This window comes from Chaetura pelagica, unplaced genomic scaffold (genome assembly GCF_000747805.2).
Source record: "Chaetura pelagica isolate M959 unplaced genomic scaffold, ChaPel_1.0 scaffold17, whole genome shotgun sequence".
NCBI classification, from domain to species: Eukaryota; Metazoa; Chordata; class Aves; order Apodiformes; family Apodidae; genus Chaetura; species Chaetura pelagica.
In genome coordinates, this window is record NW_009970726.1 from 1,850,777 (window position 1) to 1,872,851 (window position 22,075).

A 22,075-nucleotide genomic window follows, 5' to 3' on the forward strand; every position below is an offset into this window, starting at 1 on the left:
TGCAGGGACTTGGCTGCCTTTGGTGTGAGGGAGGCGTCTCTGGCTGTGATCTCCTAACTAGTTTTTATTTCAGGGAAATTTCTCAGTACAACTCACTCCTTCGTTTATTCCTTCGTGCTTCCAATGTAACTTCATGTCAAACGTAGAAAATGGAATTCCTGGTGAAGCCAGCGCTGACTTGCCAAGGAAAACCTACTTGAGAAGTAACTGTTTTTATAGTAGCTTCACAAGTTGTTCCTAAATTCTTCAGTGCTTTTTGCCAACGGATTTGCTCAGTTTAGGAGGGATTCGCTTTTGTTTTATTGCTGTCATGGGATGTCACGAACCAAATTGAGCATTTTTAGAAACGGGAGCTGCGGGAGCAGTTCTACCAGCTGTTGTGCTGCTGGCAGCTGGCAGAGCCACGGCGCTTGGCCAGAGTTCCTCGGCTTAAAGGAGGAAAAAGTCCTCGGTAATTGATTACCTGAAAGACGGTTTGAAAAAGTGCTATAAATCGGTAGTTGTTTTACCATATGGTATTAATGAATTGATTATGTTTTCGTTTGTCTTTATTTTGTTTTTAATACTTGTTTCCCAAATCTACTAAAGCTGTCAGTCTTTTCTGAGATACAATGGGATCAAAGAAACAAAAAGGAAAACCAATCATGTAAATACTTTCAGTTTTCTGTTGTTGTACTTAACACTGCTAATTAGCATGTTTTTATTGAAAAAATGTAGCATTTAAATTTTAGTTAATGAAGCATTTACTTTGATTATAGGAGTGATACATTGACACCAGGCCTTTTGTATTGCCTGGCTGTGCCTCTTGATTATTTTTTTTTTTTTGCTTTAGTTTATACAAATGGTCTCTGTTTACCAAAGGGACATCCTTGCATTAGGAATAATTTATGTCTTATTTGTAAGAAGAGGTGTCTTAGTCCATTTGCAGTTCTGGTTTTAGTTATCTCATTTAGGCAGGCTTCTTACATGTCAGGTTTTTAAAAAAATGAAGAGAGTTTTTATTTTAAGAAAGCAAACAAAGTGCCCACCTAGCTTTAATTGCATTGTATTTCTTCTTAAAATAATTATTGGATGTAATCTGGTTGGTAGCTTTACCTCAGAACTGATATGTTGCTTGTGCAGAAGAAATAATCAGTTCAGACGCCTGAAACTTTCTTCTGTGCACAGCCAGCATTGATCTGAAGGTTAATTTGACAAGGATTCAGCTCTGGGGTAGTAAAGTGGAAATGTGCATCTATGTAGGTGATCATCCTGCTCAACTCATGCTGGTACTGAGCTGCTTTTCCATAGGTTTTAGTTTTTCAGATGCTAGAAAAGGGGGGAAGGTCTGCAAATATAGTTTTTCCCATTACAATTTGTTTGAATCGGTGAGGCCCACAATTATGTTACCCTCTTCCCCAGCCTGTGCCTCTAAAACTAATTCATAGTTATATAATGAAATGATAGCTGTTAGTTTTTATCTCTTCTGGATGTGCTAGACTGCAAACCTTCTTGTAAATGAAATGTGGTTAAGTGTTTTTTAAAGCCTCCCACCAAATGAAATGTGATTTGGTCCTCTTTCAAAGCACTTACACAGGTATTTTGAGTCATAGCTGTCTAGCAGATAACTGACATACCTTTTATGGTCTTGATCTAGTGAGCTCTGGAGCAATGATTTGAGAAGGTAAGATGTCTGCCTGTATGTGTATCTGTATAAATCCATATATAAAAGGACTGGGGGCTCACTTCATATTCTGGTAAAGTTGTCTGTGCTTTAGGGAGATCACACTGTTTTAAGAAGATGCAGAAAGTCTCTGCCTGTTGTCATTTTCCATTAACTTTAGGAGACAGTGGCACCTTGCAGGCTTCTTTGGTTGGACCTCAAAAGGTTGTCAAGGTTTAGCCTTTTCCCAGCTGAAGCAGAAGGCAAGATGACAATTACTTGAATTTGAACAAAATTGAGCCCCTAAAATGCACTGTAGCATGCTCATGTAGTATTTGCCTGGATTTATGTTTCTGAAATATCCAAAATTCAGATTGGCAGTAGTGAAAGATCAGTGCTCAGGGAAAAAAGCAAGAAGAAAAATAAAGCATTTGCAGTAAAACAGGTAGAAGAAAATAAATACTAGTTTGAGATCTTGTTCTTTGTGGAGGTTTCTCTAGACACCACACTAACATCATGAAAGATGAAAATGTGTTGAAAAAGTAATTACTGTCTTTAGCATAAGCCCTGCTTGTGTGATACTAAACCAGGAAAAAGCAGTGGTGTTGCAAATTAGGACATGGGAGACTGCAACATGGAGGGGAGCAAACAGCCAAGATCAGAGGTGGGCATTTCTTATGCTGGATTGGCTGCTGAGAAACCTAAAGGTATCATTATTGTGGAGACTCCTGTATATGACCTCTAAGGAAAACTGGTGGGAACTGGTAAGCTGGAAAGAAGGTCAGGGAGAAACCCACCTTTTCCTGGTGCGTTTCTCTTCTGAGGATTCTCTAATCTCATCAAGATCTGGAGCTGCCTTTGCCACTGAGCAGAAATCCTGAAAGCAGTTGTAACCAGGGAACTGGAATCTGGCCCTGGACTTTGGCACATTTACATGGCAGCGGCTGTCTTGTGGGCAGGAATGTCCTGGGGGGTTAGTGTCTGGGAGTTCAACAGCTTTCTGGCAGTGGGCAAGTGCAGGGAATGATCAGAGAAATTATTTTGTCAGAACTCATTCCTGTGTGTTTTCAAATTCTCTTGGCTTTGGAAAATTTTTTCCTTATGATTAAATACTACCATGAGTAGTTATTGCAGGATTTGTCATTTGAATGTTTGATTAATTGCTACTTGGAAGAAAAATCTCCTCCAAAACTCCTAAACTTTTTCTGTTTAGTAAGTATATACTTGGAAAAAAGACAAACAATTCATCAAATCTTGTTTCTGAAGGCCTAGTGACTAATGAGAGAAGCTACTTTGATGGTAAAGGTTTTAAACATATTATTTAAAAACTATTGATTTGGCAGCTACAGCTTATGAAGTTTGGTACTGGAATGCATTACTGAGCTTTACATCCCTTCATCCTTTCACAATTTAAAATCCTAGAAACAGACTATTTTCAATTATCATGGCAGATGAACTTGAGCTCTCGCACTGAAATTTAGGCAGCTTTCAGTTTTTCAGAAAATTTAGGAGAAAATCTGAATGGGTTCTAGCGTGTTTCTAAGAGTGGTAATCACTTAGGGCCTAATTCTTCTTTCTTCATCTGCCTTTTGAAGTGCACTCTGTAAATAAGATACTCCTTTTAAAATAGTGATTTAAAAAAAAATTTTTTTTGAGGCATTTACAGTTCAACATTAATAAATGTATCAGAATAAGACTTGCCTTACTTCTAGGTATTAAGGTTTGTATTATAGTATGAATTAAATTTTCATTTATTTGTTTTGCATTAGAGCTTGTGATGATTTATTTTAGTTTGCTAGTTATTTAAAGATATAATTTGGATTAAGAAACAGTTTAGTCTTGCAACTTAGCCTTTGACTTTAAAGGTATTACAAGATCAGCTCTTAACCCCTTTCTTGGGGATGATCACATTCTTAAGCATAATGGCTGCGGGAGTTACGGGGAAGTTAAGTCTGGAAAAAGAAATTTGAACCTCTGTGGTCTAGCAGCCTATGTGTTGCCATGGGAGTCTGTGTTCTGGGACCTTGCACACCTGGGTTCCCTTCTCATTGCTGCTTGGCCAGGTAACATCATCTCCTGTTCCTCTTACCTGCCTTACCTACTTGCTGGCCAGTCTGTAGGGTTCAAGACCCAAGTTACAAAATGCCAGTGTAAAAGAAGATCCTTTCCCATCGTCCCACTCTACCCGCCCACAACCATTTACCCTGAACCCAGCTCCCTGCCTTTTGTCTTCTTTCCGTTCTGCCCAGATTGAGCTTCACCAGATTGAGCTGCATCTGAGTTTCTGCCTCCTTACAACCCAGCATACCAACTATACTCACCCCCAGGACCAAGTCCCCTCCTTCCCTCTTGGCATTTCTCCTCTATCTGTTCCTCACAATGTGTTGGCAAGAGGCTATAGCTTGGGGACAGGGCTTGTCTGTGTCAGATTAGGGCTCCATCACAAACCTTTGTGGCATGACACATTTTCTCCTACTTCACAGTCTGTTTTTATGCAGGTAAAGGATGATGTTGTGAGCATTGGTTCTCTCCCAGCTCCAGAGCCATTCCACTGGTGACCAGTTTTAAAAGCTGAGTGTCCAGATCTGTGGAGGGGTTTTAGGAGTGTTTATTTAGGAGAAAAGTCTGTTCAAATAATTTCTCTTACTCAATTACATTGAGTCTTTTTGCCTATGCTTTTCTCAACTTCTCTTTGTAGTGTGGGCATTTGAAATGTACCTATTTTGAATGTGTGAGTTGCAGACTTGGCCCCGTGTATGGAGGATCAGACTCTGGAAAGGGATTTCAGGATGTATTTCCACACTTTAAATAATATTAAAGAATGTGCTTTGATAGCACTGTCCTTTGTAGAAAGTCTGCTGGGAGCAGAGGGTGTGTAGGGAGGATGGCTGTTGAGTCAGCTGGGCAGAAAAAGAACTGGCCACTTAAAGCATCTGTGTTACTGCCCTATCTGGACCTTGCAAGTGGATGGATATGCATGGACAGACTCCAATGCCCACATATATCCAGTTTCAACATTTGGTTTTATGCACCCTCTCTTGTGCTTTTAAATAAATAAATAATTAATTAAAAAAAAATATTTGAGTTAAAAGCTTTGCTGAGCTTCAGTGGGAGGAGAAGTGGGAGAGAAGTATGTAATGTGTCGTGAAAGGCAAAAGGTTATCTTAGGAGTTGTAGTAGATCAAGTGAGGAGAGTGGATTTCCCTGAGGCTTGACAGTGTAGTGGTGCCTGATGAAGGGAAGAAGTCTCTGTATTCAGGGAAGTACTAGAGAGAGGAGAAAGTAAATGTAGGTGGAATGTAGGACTGGCTTTTTCTGTAACTTAATCAATTGAAAGCTCAACTGCTCCAGGATTCCACCTCTTCTCAGCCTCCTGGCCTCTTTGGAGGAGATTTGCAAGTAGAAATTCCAAAGGCAGAATTTGTTGAGAACTTCTGTCACATCTTAGCGAGTGGTCATTAAGAAGAAGCAGCTCCTTGTAACCACATTGGTTTTTGTATGTCTGTGAAGGATAGAGTGCTGGCCACTAACTAGCCCTGCGAGGGTAATTTTCAGAAACTCGGTCTTCTTGGAACAGGATTAGTTCTGCTCCATTAATGCAGAAACAGGGTCTGGAAAATGATCAGCCAGATCAGCTTTTAAGGAGGAGAAACTTACTGCTCCTTGATCCTTTAGAAATCTCCAGGCCTGCTGTCAAACTGAATCTGTGTTATGTCCCACACCATCTGGCAATTGCCGTACAGATTACTTGATTACCCAGAGTCTCTATTACCAAACTGTATCTATGTTCTCTTTGATATTTGAAAGATTGTAGTTGTGTTGTGTGTGGAATTGTTGCAGTGAGGAGCCCTTTCTCGGGGTGAGCCACACTTGAGGAGTATGCTTGGGATGTGTGTACTGCACCATCTCTGGAAGAGGCCATGTCAAGAGAAATGAGTGTGAAGGGTCTCTCCCAGTGTTCTTCTGGGAAATTTGTTTTGAGTCTCCTGCTTCAAACTTGCCTCTATGCTGCTTCTAGGAAAGGGTAATTGAAGATAAAGAGTTGAGGTGAAGCAGAAATAAATTTCCATTTTGTTTCTGAGGTAAATAGCTGAAATTGACATCAGGAGCCCTGGTATGATAAATGTTTGAGTGCTAATTAATGCTAGCTTAGTGAATGTTCTTGATGTAACAGGTAGCACACAAAAACAAGAAGACAATGTTATACTTGATCCAAAACTTAAATTAGGACAGCATTGTCCTAATTGGGGGTTGGACTAGATGATCTTTCGAGGTCCTTTCCAACCCCTAGGATTCTATGATTCTATGATTGTCAAGGTAAAAAGTGTGTCCAGCGACAGCACTAGCATAGATCAACTTTTTCGTTTACATTTTAAAGCAGAAATAAATTTTGTTTTTAAGGAAGGAGAGTAGGGTAGGAGTGGTTATCTTCAGGTGCAGAATTGAGAGAATTTGAAAAGTAGACTGATGTTTCTCTGACTTGTTTTTCTGACTATTCACATTTTACAAGGGTTTGCGGTGGCAGGAGGAAGGTAGAGGGATTCTGCATGACTTCCAGGTAGTTTTCCTTGAGAAATTCAAAATGATCAAATGAAGTTTGCTGTTTCCAGAATAGTAACTGCTTGTTTGGCTACAGAAACTTGGAGTGAAAAAAACTTGGAACCTACTGCTGCCCTGAGTGGGTTTTTTTTTCCAGATAGACAGCAGCCAGCACTTGCTTGCTAAAAAAAAGTGCATCAGGCCTGGTGCACAACCCTCTCCTGGAGAAGTTTATGTTAAGGGTGATTCAGCTTCTAAAGTGTGTCATTCTTTGAATCAAATCTGAGTGTGAAACTGAGGATAGAAAGGGGAATCATTCCTTGCCCAAGGTCAGTCAAGGTTCCGTGATGCAAGGGAGAATATTTGGCAGTAATTCCTTGTTACTCTGAGTTGCTAGTGGGAACTCTTCCAAAACAAATCTAGTCCAATGGTCTAAATGCCTTATTTTGTAGTTTACAGCAGTGTTGCTGCCTTTGAATTAGAGTTAATGAATTTCCTACTCCTGTCACAAGAGACTTATTTAGAAATCCACCAAAGAATTCTGCTGAAGTTTTCGGCAGCAAGGCACTGCTACTCCCTGCTCTGTATGGTCCTGTTCACTTGAGTGAATGGTAGAGGTCAAAGGAAACTTCTTACCTATTTTCCTGCTCTAAGATATGTTAAATAAATTTGAATTTAATTAAAAATGCTGGTAGGTATCCTTGCTTGGACCAAATAGAGAGAAGCAGGTGACTTGCTAGAGGATAGCTCACTATAGATGATATACAAATTTGGCCCCAGCTCGCATGCTTATTTGTTTATACTTTAAATTTCATAGACTCATAGAATGTTTGGGTTGGAAGAGGCGTTAAAGATCATCTAGTTCCAACCACCCTGCATGGGCAGGGACACCTCCCACTTGACCAGGTTGCTCAGTGTCCCATCCAGCCTGGCTTTCAACACTTCCAGGGATGGGGCTTCCACAACTTCCCTGGGCAACCTGTTCCAGTGTCTCACCCTAAATTTGTCGTATACTTGGTGCATTTTGATATGAAGCATAACTTGCTAATGAGACCATCCTTGCTAATTGGGAGAATTTGTAAGAAGATGTCAGTATGATGACCACATTCTGAAGTAGTGATTTCTGCAAACTGCTAAATGAATTCACATTGATCTTACCATACTGGAGGATCTAGCTGTTGTCTGTTGGCACACAGGAGGCCTCTTTCAGCTCCTAGTAGATTTGACAGAAGTAGTGATACGGCCACAGCCATACTACAATTTCCATAGGTTCTACCTGTACGTGTTCAGGTAATGCATGTTATAGAGCTATCTTTGGTGCTTCTGAAGTGCTATGAGGCATGACAAATTAATTTCACTTTTCTCCTTTTACTGCATGCTTCCCCTGAGACCTGTGGCCTTTTGACTTGTGAACATCCTGGCAGGCTGTACCTCTCATGGCAGTGCAGCTTCTTTCTGGAGTATTGACCAAATTCAGAACAAATTCATTAATGGCCAGCATGGTTATTTTTTCCCTACCTCCCACACTCTTTCAGAGCCATGTATGGATCATTAGGCTATTTTCTCCTTGCTGGGAGCAATTTGAGTTTAATTTAAAATAAATATCTCTAAGAATTACACTGCTGCTCAACTTTGTTTTGTTTTTAGAGTGCCCTTCTATACAGAAGTAAGCTATAGGTGTAACTTCTTAAAGCCTCCATCCCTTTGAACTGTTTCTTTCTCTAAGGGCCTCCTTTTCCTTGTCATGTTATGCCTATGCTACACCTGGATGTCCTCTGCGATTAAGCAGTGATCCTACTGTTGTGGGACTGTTGCACCAAAAGACATTTTGTTCAGAACTTAAAACCACAGGAGCCGTTGAGAAGGAAAGTCTTGCTTTCATCCACAGCCTGCCAGCTAAATCTTTGTTAGCAAAAAAATGTAGTGGAAAGAATGGAGACAGCTGATGGGGAGACTTCTGACTGTAGCTCTGAGTGTTTGGTGTTCTGTGGTAGCACTTCTGCATCTTCAGAGAGCATTGCTTTCTGGCTGAAGTACAGAGCTCAGAAGTATTAATTTGTGCAGCTGTCTGGTTCAGGGACAGCGCTTTTGAAGAATTGCAGTACAAGTAATTTTCCTTTTCAGACCTTACAGATTGTATTTTTAATGTAATCTTGTGGATCTCATTTATATCCCTACTGAAGAGTCTTAGTTTAACTGTAGGAAGCACTTCCACATACAGAATGGTCATACTTGTTGCCTTTCACTGAACTTTTTCCAATTCTACTCTAGGAGATGATCTTGAATGTAGGATAGATTTATACAGTGACTTAGTAATGGTCTCTGGTTTGGTCTTTATTCCTTTCTAAATAATCCTGAGAGCTCTGTATAATTCTGTGGGTAAAGTTCTTCTCAGCTCCTGAGCAATGAGCTGGGATCTCCATGTAACTGTCTGTTCTAACATTGAGGTCTTTCTCCTGGGTAGTAGTGACTTCTTTGGGGTCCATCACTGTATACGTGAGGTTGGGATTGGCTTCCCCATATGTATTCCATTTCACTTGCCATTTTGTTATCCAGTCATTCAGTCTCTAATTTCTTACAGTTTCTCTCCCCAGTACTACCTTGAATAACTTTGAGTCACCAGCAAAGTCTCACCTCACTGTTCATGCTGTTCCAGATCATAGAGGAATACCAAATGGCATGTCCCAGCATGGAGGCCTGCAGAACTGCTCTGTGACCTCCTCCCTCCTATTGCAAGAATGGAAAGTTTAATTTTCCCGCTTCCTGTTTTTATCCAGATGTTTATGGATGTAAGGACTCTCTTAGGCTGTAACTGCTAATGGTTCATGTCACAGCTGTTTACCTTGCCTATAATTTCACGTATGTATTGTAAGACCACCTTTGAGGATGGACTTTCATATTGTTACGTGTTTAACTGATACACGGTGGACTCATCAGTGAAAACACATAATAAATAATGAATTAAAAAATCTTCAGCTCTTCTGTCTGGAATGTAATGTACTACAGATAATGGTCCCCAAATCAATTATTGCTTATAAGAGTTGAAATGTAATTTGGTGTAATTCAATGTAGAAGTTTTGCTGGCATGCTGAGTGAGTGACATGCCAATGTCAGCTCAGCAGGACTTCCACATGGAGTTTCCTGTGCATACTTTAACACATGCATTTTATACCTGTTTGAATATACCTTATTTTCTTGTGTATACTTTAAGACATGAATTTTATAGATGTTTCAATAGAGTTTATTTCTACATGTGACTTTTTTTTATATTTCAGAAACATTTTGTACCCATGGAAGTGTGGAGAAACACTGCTGTGCATCAGCAGTACTATCCAAGCGCTGACTTCATTTCAGTGGAACACCTGGATTTCCCACATGTTCTTATAACCCAGAAGAGTAATTTAATAGGTTTCTATGCATAAAGGCAAAAGTTTAGAAATTTTTCTGCTTACCAAATGGGCTTTTCTCTTCCTGATGTAACTAGGTGTAATATCTTTGCTGAGACCTCTTTTGCTGGATAGCGTCCCAACCGTGCAACATACCGCGGCTTTGGCTCTTGGGAGACTTGCCAGTTATAACGATGACCTGGCAGAGGCAGTTGTGAAGGGAGAGATTCTTCCACAGCTCGTGTATTCATTGTCTGAGCAGAATGTAAGGCATCATTGTTTTCTTAAGAAATCTTTTTTTTTTTTTCTTTTTTTTTTTTTTTCCCCCAACTATTCCACAGGGAAAGGGAAATCTTTCTTTGTCAGCTACCTGCTGTTATTCTTGTTTAGCAATAAATGTACTGAAGAGACAGCATGTATGTTTGAACCTCTGAGAGATCAATGTGCCTAAGTTTGACTTCAAATAAGCTTGACTTTAAAATACGTTACCTTTTAGTAATATATTCATGGCATTCTTGTATTTTTAAGACATTGAATGATGCTTTATATAAGGTCCCTCTTTAAAATGAGGCAATTTGAAAGTTGTAGTGATAATTGACAAGGATTTGTCAATAATGCCTAACACTTACAAGAAACCTAACTTCTCTAATGAAATATTTAATATCTCTAAACATAGCCTTTTGGAAATCCATAGCATGAGAAATATCAAACCAGTGATACAGGAAAATATGTTAAAGGTTTTAATCTTCATGTATGTCAAAAACAAACAAACAAGTATAGTCACAATTGCAATTCAAATAAATCTGGTAGTCTCTTTTTCCCCTTCTTGCCATTTTTCTTCAGATTTTTCTTGTATTCCAGCTCTGTTTTTCCCAATGAACCTAATCTAGAATAACAAAAATACTTTTAATTAAGTTTTCTAATAACTGGAAAAAAACACAGCTGAGGGTTAAGCACATTCATATCACATCTATACTTAGGTTGCAATTTTTATTTATTAGATTTAGGAGAAGTAGGATTTCAATTGAAGTATAATTTGGTAAACTCTATTTTAATTTTCTGTCTTTTGAGGAAATCATAGATATAAGTACTCATTGCATATTTTTTTGTGCATATAGAACCTTGCTTATGCAATTAATATTGAAAAAACCCAACCCATATAGAAAAGCCTTGATATCAAGATACTGGTGTAGTATGGAAAGAAAGTTAAGGTTTTAGTTAGAAAGGTTTTTATAATAATTTTTGTTATTTTTAAGGGAAGAGGGGGAACAAAGCTCTTTATCCTCTGTTTTGGTTTGGAAATCAGCCCTCTGCTAAAACTCAAAGCCCTCACTAAATTAGCTTGAGTACCCTGATTTATCTCTTCCATGTTACTGCCTGTGCTGTCATTACATTGAGATGGCTGTAATTCAGAATCACTTGGGGCAGCAGCAAGATTAGTGTGAGGTCATGGAAAGCCTGCTATGCCTTGGTGACTGAGGGCAAGCGAAGGAAACTCATTATCCAGTTCATGCAGAGTTTAGCAATGCATGCAGTTTCTTACTTCCCATAGGCAAAAAAACCCCAACCCAGATATGTTTCCATTCCACTCACTTTTGTTGTATCAACATCTGTATTTAAGAAACAGATTCTTTGAGCACACAATAAATACTGATTCTACTGATTTAGAGAACAGTTACAGGGTCATGTCTCAGATCAATGTTTTGTCAATTATACTGAACAAAATACAGTTTTACAGTGTGTTCTGAGTGTGCCTATGAGTATGCTTTTTTGGTAAAGAAATGTGTTTTGAATAATAAAAACAAAGAAGTGTTTTTCTTTGCCAGGAGCATAATTACTTAACAGAAATAACATACCCGTTTTTGCACAGACAGACTGGTGTAAACAACTGTAGCTCCATTAAGTTCAGCAAAACCTACAGTAATTTACATGAGTTAGGGATTTGACCATTTGTCTATACTGTTTCCCTTAACTTCTGTTACCCCAAAAAGATATTTAATGCTTTGCTTGTATATTATGTTTATTGTACCTGCTTGTAGGCCTTAACTAAGAAGACTGGATTTTTGACATTAAGGAATGATAGCAGTAATGGTAAACTAAGGAGGGTCAGGCATGCATTTGAGCACTGGAAGGTGACTGTGCTCTTTAATCATTAACATGATCTCTGATGTGCTTTTAGCCAATGCCAGCTATCAAACTACTTGGCAATGCCTGGACATGGCTTAGGGAGGATAGCACAAGGCAGGGACAGTTTCCAGTAGTGTAGGTGAGGCCGTTGTACCTTGAGGAAAGAGGAGTTTAAGTAGAAGGATATGGTATGGTATGTCACATTCCTTCGGGGTCAAGGAATGGACCTGGGTTTATTTTACTTCCTGTGGAGCCACTCCAGATAATCCTCTGTTGCCATACCTTAGTGCTTTAGATCAGACTTCTTCTGAAGGTGTGTGGGCACCTTACAGGATGTACAAAAACACTCACGTGGTTCGTTGTTTCTCTGGATTTGATCCAAAAGGGATGTGGGCTTTATATTGTGTAAGTTTTGGGTACCTTGTCAGTAGGAATCTAGCACTGTAAAGTGCCCAGGCTTCCTGTACAGAGCAGGGGAGAATCAAGCATCTTGGAATGAGATTTAATTCATCTGGTACACAGGGACAGATCACTCTAGAGCTTGTCTATAAGGATGATCTGTCAACTGCTGGTCTGGAGGGCATACTCTGGGCTCATGGACATGGCAGTAGATTACTTGTGTCCCAAGGAATCTCTCAGTCCTTGATGCACAATGGTTTCACAAGGGAGGGGAACTGTCTTTCTCATAACACGGTTGTCTCTGATCAGAGTACTTCAACTGGGCTCTGGATTTTGAAACTGTAAGGCAGGGGTAGACATTTAATCTTCAGCTTCCATACCCCAGTGATCATGACAGAACTGGAGGAAAAGACTGAAAAGCAACTTTTGGGGGAAGACTTTAACTGTGCTTTTAGAAGAAACCACAACCATCTCTGCAGTTTACATGGAACCCCATGATGTCTGTAGCACCATGTGTTACAAATATGCTTAAAACATGCATTTGGTGCAGCACTGAGGGAGATGGGTAGAACTGAGACAAGTGCTTGGAGACTGTAGGATGCCTGGTAAAAAAAACGAGGGTCATCCAGTGTTGGGTGTTGGTGGGATGGATTTTCAGGATCTTAGCTGTGGGCTTAGACAGTGGTTAGGCATTTCAGGATGCAGATCTTGAGCCCCTTTGTTGGATCTAATTCTCTGTGTCACTGTAAATGTAAATAATGTTTTCTCATAGAGATGTTGTGTAGGTATATACATTAGAAATTGTGAAACCATCAAGTGTCACAGATGGGTAGAATTATTTTAGGAGCTTGCCCTGCATAACCCATGTAATCTGGTTAAATATGTTAAGAACTATTGTTTTTGCAGCCCTTATCATTTGCTACTCACTTAAATAAACAGACTTATCTAGACTATTATCTGTTCCCCATATCCTCTTAGCCCTCTCATTTTTTCTGTTCGTTTATGCACTTACTGCAAATTTTAGATCATAGCTGTCTCAAAGAAGGACTGTGAGGTTCATTGTGTGCTATCTGGTGGTCCTGATTGGTGTCTGAATGAGATATTGCTACTACTAAAAAAGTCTAATTTATGTATGTCTAAACTGTGCTATGCTTTGAACTCCATAATGTTACTAAAAGCTTTTTTTTTTCTTTTTTTCTTCCTGCCTTGTGTAGCGTTTCTACAAGAAAGCAGCTGCATTTGTGCTAAGAGCAGTTGGTAAACATTCTCCACAGCTAGCTCAGGCAATAGTTCAGTGTGGAGCACTGGAAATGCTGGTGATTTGCTTGGAAGATTTTGACCCTGGAGTCAAAGAAGCTGCATCTTGGGCACTTGGGTATATTGCCCGACACAATTCAGGTAACAGGTTTCACATGCATTATCTTTCAGCTTATTGCTATGTAGGAGTTACAACAAATTGTATTACTGTAATGTCTGTAAATAGAATAAGATACTTTTTCTTCTCTACTGTTATATAATTTTAAATTTGGAATAAAAACCTGCTCTAGCTGTACCAATCTGACAATGCTGTACCTTCTGTGGGAAAATTACACCAGATTGCCTTATTATGAGAGGTGCTGTAGGATGCATTGGCCTGTGGCCAGGGAAGGACAGTGTGCTTTGTTCTGCTGCATGATGAAATTTCAGAATTTTTATGTATGGTGTAACTGTTCCTGTGGAACAAAGTTTCTTTTGCTCAACCTTAGTTTCATATTTTATATACAAAGTAAAATGGAGAAGCCTTGACAGAACCAAGTTTCATTCAGCTTCCAGCAGTGCCTGCAGGGTAAATGTGCCAGATTCATTGCACTGACTGTATTATCATTAGCCAGTAGACCACACTCTTCTCAGAGAGTCAGGAATAGATCCTAGGAATCTGATATCGAGCAGTTCACTCCTGTCTCACAAGTAGTTGTATAACTCACAGGCCGTGTCATGTTCCTATTTAAAAGCTGATCCACGTGGTTGATAATTCTTTTACCAGCTATTTATATAGTTCAAGTAAAAGTTTAGAGCTGTGTATCAAAGAACTGAGGGAAGAAGCTGCTGGCTGGAAAGGGTGGGAGAAATGGCTTGTGTTCATATTGTTGAAAGTTAAACTTATTCTAGGATTATAACATTAACTCATGTATTTGTTTTGGTTTTGGCTCTATAATATACACTGACTGAATTTGGAAGTGATTTTCTTCTTTAATTTGTAATCAATATGGAGTGTTTAACTGTGGAAGCTTATGGGGGCTCTTCTATTCCCACTAAGAGAGAGAGTTATCTTACTGGGACAGACTCCAAAGTCGTCCACGTTCCTAACAGACTTCTTTTTCCAAGGAACAAATTCATTCTTGGGGCACCTCTGTGTGTTGCAGATCTTTCATCTTTTGGTCACCAGGTCTGAATCCCACCCTTGGTGAAAAATAGTTGTTGCTTCCATCTGAAAGATATTTGTTTAAGTGTCATTTGAAAGTGTTCTTTTGTGTAAATGTGAGTAGTGTAAGAGTGAGTGTGTGTTACTCTTAACATAAACATTTCTGTAGTTTTGTTATGTCAGTAGATCAATATTGACTCACCTCCATTGCCCCTAATGCTATTCACTGCATGAATGCTCATGCATGTTTGGGGTGATCCAGTTCACTCTGATGGCATTGTCTGCAAAGATGGAGGTGATGTGGAGGTATTGAAGACAACAAACTCTTTGTACACATTTTTATTTCGTGGTTATGAGTTATTTATTTACTGACAGTGAATGGGTGCTTGTCTCATGTCAATTTACACCAGCAACAGAACAGCATTTTCAGAAATTCTGTTGAAACTGCAAGTGCTACCGAGCTGCAATCATCATGACATAGACAGATCACTAGATGTAATTAGTTTAAAAAAAACAAGCAACAAACCAACCAACCAACCAAAAAAAAAAAACCACTGAAAAAATTGTGCTTCCCCTGCCCAGCTACAGCCAGTTTGGGGGATTTACCTTCCTCTGTAACACAGTCACAGGAAGTCTCTAAAATGATTACTGAAAGTAAAGGAGTTATACTGAAGAAAGATCACTCTGTGCTTGGTGTGTTTCCAACACTCCTACAAGCATGCCTTTGTGACAGGATATTGTTGGAGATGGGACACAAAGATAGATGGACTTGTTTTTATCAACATCTGATGTTTACTGTTAATCAAACTCTGGAGTAGATTCACATGCTTGTGTTGATAAAATTTGGCAGTTATGATTTTCTGTCATTGACTGTAGACACATATTGCAGCTTAAACTCTAAAAATAAAGTTAGGTGTGAAATGGTTTTCCCCACCCACGTAAGTTTTTTCAGTTTCAAGAACTGTTTCAGTTCCAAAACAGGACAACATTAAGACATTTCTCTTCTGAAAAGACTGGGGGATAGGGAGGCTTATTTGCCCCAGCAGGAAAAGTTCAATAAAGAGGACGTATGTCTGGGATGTATGTGAGAGACAGATTAAAGTCCTGATGTGTCTTAGGCAGAATGTGAACTTACGTTCCTAAATGCAAGCAAAGGCTCCCAGCATTCAGTGGTAACTGGAATGAGAGAGTCTCTCTGCTTTTAATCAGAAATTCCATCTGTGACCTGGTAAAGCTTCTCTCTAGGAACTGCAGTGTATATTCCCATGAAAATACTTAAATTTTGAGAAATCAAAGACTTTTTTTCCCCCCCCGATGAAAACATTCTCTGGCTGGCAAGTTTGCTACTGTCTTCATACGACAGTCTCTTAAAATGCAGTTAATCTGTGAACAGATGTCTCCAGAAAACCTGTGAGATTTTAGGTCAAAACAGATGTCTCATGAGATTTCAAGAGATTAAAAATCTTGCCAGGTTAGATTCCAAAATTTAGGAACAGCTTTTGCAGTTCTGCTCTTCCTTGAAGATCCCTTTGAGCTGAATTTCAGACGCTGATCTTACTCTCAAGTATGCAGATCAGTGTTCTGTAATTTTGCCATTCATTTTTTCTGCTATTTTTGCTTGAAAAGAAGTGTAAAGTGTTTCAAATACTACCAAAATACCATCAGGTCCATGAAAGTATTTTGTAAATTTTCACTTATACCACATCCAGTTACTTCTAAAATGCAAAATTCTTAAGTTTGAGATATGCAAATAACCTAGCTTTCCATTTGCTTTGCCTACATCTCTTACCTGCTTCAGCATAATGTCAATTTGTAGGAAAAACCCCAAACAATATTTGTACTCAAGCATATTGCTGAAAGCAAATTTAATCTAATTTTTGGTCATACAGTGACGCTCGTTGGACCTCTTTTGTGGATGAGAGTCTCCTTATGTGGCCTTTACATGATCACACAGTCCTTAGAAAAATACCAGCATTGGTGGTTGTTTTGGCCAAACCCTGTTATTTCCTGTGGCTACACCTGTCACCGCAGCAGGGCCTGTTTGAGAACTCTGGTCTGTACTGAAATTTGCATTTGATTCCAAGTTTTGCTCCTGCTCCACTATGTGAATTTGGTATTTGTTCAGAGCTGAGTTTCCTTTTCTGGAGACTACCTCCACATTCACTTTCTCACCTTCATCTTTCCTCCCTAGTCTTGTTTTTATCCCTGCTAGTATTACAAATACGTTAACATTTTTCTGGCAACAACTTAAACCAGTTTAGATTAATCCTGTAAGACTTCCCATTGGTTTCAGTGGGCATGTAGTCAGGATCTTATTGACTCCTCTTCATTAAGTTTCCTCTCTTCCTGATTACATAAGTTTATGACTAGGCCTCAACTTACTTTGAATTAATTAATGAGTATTTTTATATTGAGACAAATCAGTGCAACTTATAGCCGAACTGGTGACATCTTAAACTCCAGAGTCTTTCTTTATCAGTCTTTTGTCTACCTCCATGTCAGTCTGTCTTCATGTCTGCAGTATCTCCATTTGCTAATATCTTCCTCATATTGTTCTGGACAAAAGCAGTTAATTTATGGTGGATTTTGAGCCTTTATTCACTTGTCTCTGATCATCTGTAGAATAACATTTCCTACTTTCACTCATGTAGGGAGAAGTCCTACTTTATCATTCTGCAGTTGGACAGGTTCCTTAAGCTGTACCCAAAACTGAAGATCCAAGCCCAAGATTTTAATAGCTTTCTGTGGAATTAAATGAGGTTCATAAATTAGTTTTTCTCTGCAGTCTTTCTCCTTTTCAGCTATTGGTCTTGTCTTTGCTCTCATAATGTGGTCTTGGCACAGTGTTCAGAAAAGTATTTTTGTAATTTTTTCCAGCTCTTTTGGTTTCTTGGTCTGAATATTTGTTTTAAAAAAATTCTTCCTGACAATTGCATTTTCCCCTTTAACTCTTTCTCAGCTTCCATTTTTTTCACTTTTGTGTTTTGTAATTGGGTAGCAAAGTTTCATGAATCCTTTGATGTATAGTCTGAATTAAAAGATGTTCTGCCATATTCAAGGGTTAATTGAGTCTCCCTTTGAGAAGAAAGAATTACAATTATCATAGAATCATTAATACTTAGAATCATAGATTTGGGTTGAGTTTGCAGGGGAATGTGATGGGAAGATCTATATTTTCTTTTTTCCCTGCCTCAGTTTTCCTGTTTTTTCTGACAGTCCATTTACTGCTTGTCTGTCTTTTGACACATAGTCCAGCCCTCCATGTGGTAAGTTATTAGCCATGAACCTTATAAACATCACTGGAAAACCAACCATTTAATTAACCATGACCAGCAGTAACCATCGGTATTTAAATGATATCAGACTTCTAACAGCAAGAGCTGATCTAAATTGAATCATGTTTAGTTTGCTCTTTTAAAATAACTTGTATGGTCACTTTTGCATGTCTGGGCATAGCTGTGACCTTAAAGTACTGCTCTTTCTCTCCCTACTTGAACTTCATTATTTTAGCTCGTAAGGCAGTAGAGAAGCCCATTCTTCTAGTAGTATCCTATCCCTCTCAACATTATTTTCCAGATATTAGCAACTCCTAGCAGACTGTAAGCAACTGAATTGGTTGTTCTGAAGTTGGATGGATTAATCTGAACTGTTGGTTAGTAGTTCATTATGTTTTCTGCTTAGTCAGTGTACAGCATTGAAATACAATTTGAAGAAATTGGGTATGGCTTTTTTCATGAAAAGCTGAATGCAACTTATACCACTTGCCTGAAAACTAACTAATCAATATATGTTTTCAGATACATTTCATATTTCAAATTTGTAAAGCTGAAAATACAGCACTTGTTTTTTGTTGAAAACTCGCAATTTGTGTGTGTTTGGAGGATGCACACTCCACATTTTCAGTCAAGCACTTATTTGAAGAGTGAAACTTGGAAGGGTTAGTTTTGTATTTGTTTGCAAATTACTGCATTATTTATTTTTATTTGTTAATTTTGTGAGGTAATATTTAGACTTTATTTAAAATATTATATCATAAAATAACATACAGTGTAACTATTTGGCTTATCACATGCATTGGAGTGTGTGGCTGTAACTAACTAATTGAAGATAAATCTGGTCAGGAACGTTATTTGGATATTAACAATGTAATGATGACATGACTTACAGATTTCATGAAAAACTATATTAGTCTATGTATATTTAATGACGTATCTTATATTTTCTTAGCTTGAAAATCTCTTTATGGATTGACTATAAATCAGAAGCTAAGTTAGACTCTTGAAATACAACAGCCATATGTTGCCATGGTACTATAAGTCAAGATAAATGTTGAAGATAATAATGGATATGCATAATAAAGTGTAGCAAAACTGAACGAAGAACCTAATAGATTATTGAAACCCCCATGATTTTTACCACTTTTTCAACACTATTTTAAAATAGCACAGCTTGGTTATAGTATAAATTTTCCTTCTGATATCTGGTAGTTCTTATTTTAGGACTGTGATTAATGCTGCATACATGGAGAGAGCTAATGAATTTCTAGTAGTGTAATTTTTGTCCATTTCAGCTAATCATATGCTCAGCTTTTTTTTATTTTTACTTTTTGTCTTTTTATTTAAGGTGCAGTTAGTTAAGGATATTGTACTAGTCTCAGACACACAATATCCCACTGATGATATTTCTTGTTTACCTAATTGTGTATGATAATATTTTCATGTCATTAAAATATAAGTTGTGTCTTGTAGCAAAGCCTAGTTTTGATCAGCAAGTTCCATTTTTCCAATCTTTTATATAAGATAAGTCTTTCATGTATGTTTTTTGTATTTCTGTTTCTGGCATTTGATCTATGCTAATATCTGCTTATCATTTAAAGAGGGTAAAATGCTCTCTAATTAGGTGGTTGGTAAAATTTTGGTACTTTGGCTTTCTGTGTTGTTGTTAGCCATGCATAAAATGCTTTCCTATTGATCAGTGTAGAATAGCCAGGGTTTAAACAGCTGACATCTGCTTACTTTAAAAAAAAGAAAAAGAAAACAGAATAACAAACCATTTCAGCCTAATCTACCTCAAATGTGTGCATGTAAATGGGGGTCCATCTATTGACCTGCATTCTTTTCAGCTGTGGATTGGTCCACACGGTTTATGAAACCAGGAGGGCTGATTTGAAATGCAGATGTCGAGACAGTGAACTACACCCTCCCCTTTTTCCTTTGCTGTATCTGTCAGGGTGAAAAATGGCTTGCACAAGGGTCAGTCACCCATACTCACTTAATTACTTTCCTTGGACCTACAGAACTGTCACAAGCTGTGGTGGATTCAGGAGCTGTTCCTCTTTTAGTGCTCTGTATCCAGGAGCCAGAAATTGCTTTGAAAAGGATTGCTGCCTCAACTCTCAGTGATATTTCAAAGCATTCTCCAGAGTTAGCACAGACAGTAGTGGATGCAGGAGCTATCGCTCCCTTAGCTCAGATGATCCTGAACCCTGATGCTAAACTGAAGGTACATTTAACAATTATTTTTTTAACATCTCCATTATACCAGTCGTTATTTGATACTGAATCAAAGACACTGATGTGTGTATTTCTTTAGGAAGCTCTTGTTCTAGGTATTAACTAAATGGATCTACATAGTTAGTGACAAAGAGTTCTGAACATATTCACAGACTTAGCTACTGCATAAAAACTACTGCTCTGTGAAGAGCTAATATTTAAAATTAATAGTATGGCTTTTAAAAAGAATTATTTAGTGTATGAAGAAGGCAACATAATTTTAATAGATAAAATTTGCACAATTCAGTTACCAAAAATGTTTTGTGGACTTAAGAATATGCTTACAAACAAGTTAATATTAAATATATTCTTGTATTTTAGAATGTACTATGTGATGGGAATAGCTGTTGTTGAAGGTTTAATCACTACATTTTAACTGACAAAAAAATTTTTCTTAATATGTTTTTTCCATCTAACAGAAACAGAAGACAACATAAAAATGCCACTTCCAACAAATAGATGAAAAAACTCTCTAATATAAGGTCTGGCAAACCAACCTTATGCAAATAAAGATACTTTCTGTAGTTTTCACTAAATTTTAAATGGTGTATGTATATATATTTTCTTTTTTAATATATAGCAAACTTGAAAGGGGTAAAACAAAGGAGAAACTTTTATTCAGGAACCAGCGAATGTTCTGTGCCATTATATTCGTGCATGAATTGACTCAGTGAATTGTAAAATAGCTGTAATTGTTTTCCCTATCCTGCTTTGTTTTCCTTGATGCAATAGATTTTTGTTTGCAGGAGGAGTGTGTGTTGTGGGATGTTTGTATACTATTGATTTTATAACAATTTTTATTTACTAGCGTCAGGTGCTGTCAGCTCTAAGCCAAATAGCAAAGCATTCAGTGCATCTTGCAGAGTTGGTGGTTGAAGCAGAAATTTTCCCAGTTGTGCTCACATGCCTGAAGGACTCAGATGAATACGTCAAGAAAAATGGTGCAACTTTAATTAGAGAGATAGCGAAACACACGCCTGAGGTAAAACCTTGAAAATGCAAATACAAGGTCATCTCATTAGATTTTACACTTTAAATAAAATACTGGATTATTCTGTCATTTGCTTTTTGAAAGGGAGGGCAAATAGCTGTTTGGCATGTTCATTGGAAAAATATGGAAATGCTTGCTGATATTATGAGATGTGTATTGAATATGAATTGGGTTAGGAAACTGGGAATCGTATAATGTATACATAGCTATTTCATTCCATAAGATATCTGCATGGAGAGAGAGTTTTAGGCTGGCAGTATTGTCAGTCCTAGATATTAAAAATATAATGAGAAAAGCTTCACAGAAGTAATGATACAAGGTAATAAATGACAAGATCATCCTAAAACAATATTAGATGGTTTGTGACTTTTTAAAAAATCTTCTGGCGTACTGGGATCACATTTTAATTATTTTTTCAATGACAGTGAAGGTCAGAAGTTCTCTTAGTTATTATTAAACTGATGGTAGTTTGTTTTATTAGCTTGAGTTTTTGAGTCTCAGCATTTGCAGTGTTTTTGCCAATAATTGATGCAGAAAGGTGGGAATGTCAATACAAAATAAATAGGAAAAAGAAATAATTATAGCTGTGGTAATCTGTCCAACCACAGAGATAATTAAAAGGCTCTAAATATGACTCTGAAATGAAATACAAACAAAGTATTTGTGGAACACACTCATGTTGGGTGCAGCCATTTCAAAACCATGCTACTAGCTTAACAATTCAGAAGTGTTTAAACACGAATATTATGCTGTTTCTTGTGCTTGTTGGTCTCTAAGCTGCTGGTGATTAATGGTTGCAGTTGTGTTACATTTACTGCTTTCTCTCTGCACCTCATGAGCAGTGCAACTTCACTTTCTCAAAAAAGTAAAGAAATTAGCATTATCAAAGGGGGGCACTAGAGTCAGAAGCCAGAAACCAACCTTACAAGACTGAAGGTAGAGCCAGAAGAGCTGCTAGGACAGGATCCTCCATGCAAGGGAAATGGGCCATTCCAGCAGCTCTCCAGAGGAGCTGTAGGAAGTATCTTGGTGACTCCC

The 22,075-nt window shown here is 38.1% G+C and overlaps 1 protein-coding gene across 1 annotated transcript in view; it reads left to right on the forward strand.

The window, feature by feature from the left end:
• Window positions 1-2,261: 2,261 nt before the first annotated feature.
• SPAG6 (sperm associated antigen 6) overlaps window positions 2,262-22,075 on the forward strand; it is a 33,344-nt gene continuing 13,530 nt past the window's right edge. Inside the window, exons 1-5 of the mRNA XM_010007017.1 lie at window positions 2,262-2,349; window positions 9,666-9,832; window positions 13,308-13,491; window positions 19,791-19,996; window positions 20,855-21,028. Of these exons, the coding sequence (XP_010005319.1) occupies window positions 2,262-2,349; window positions 9,666-9,832; window positions 13,308-13,491; window positions 19,791-19,996; window positions 20,855-21,028 (819 nt within the window). The remainder of the gene's footprint in view (window positions 2,350-9,665; window positions 9,833-13,307; window positions 13,492-19,790; window positions 19,997-20,854; window positions 21,029-22,075) is intronic.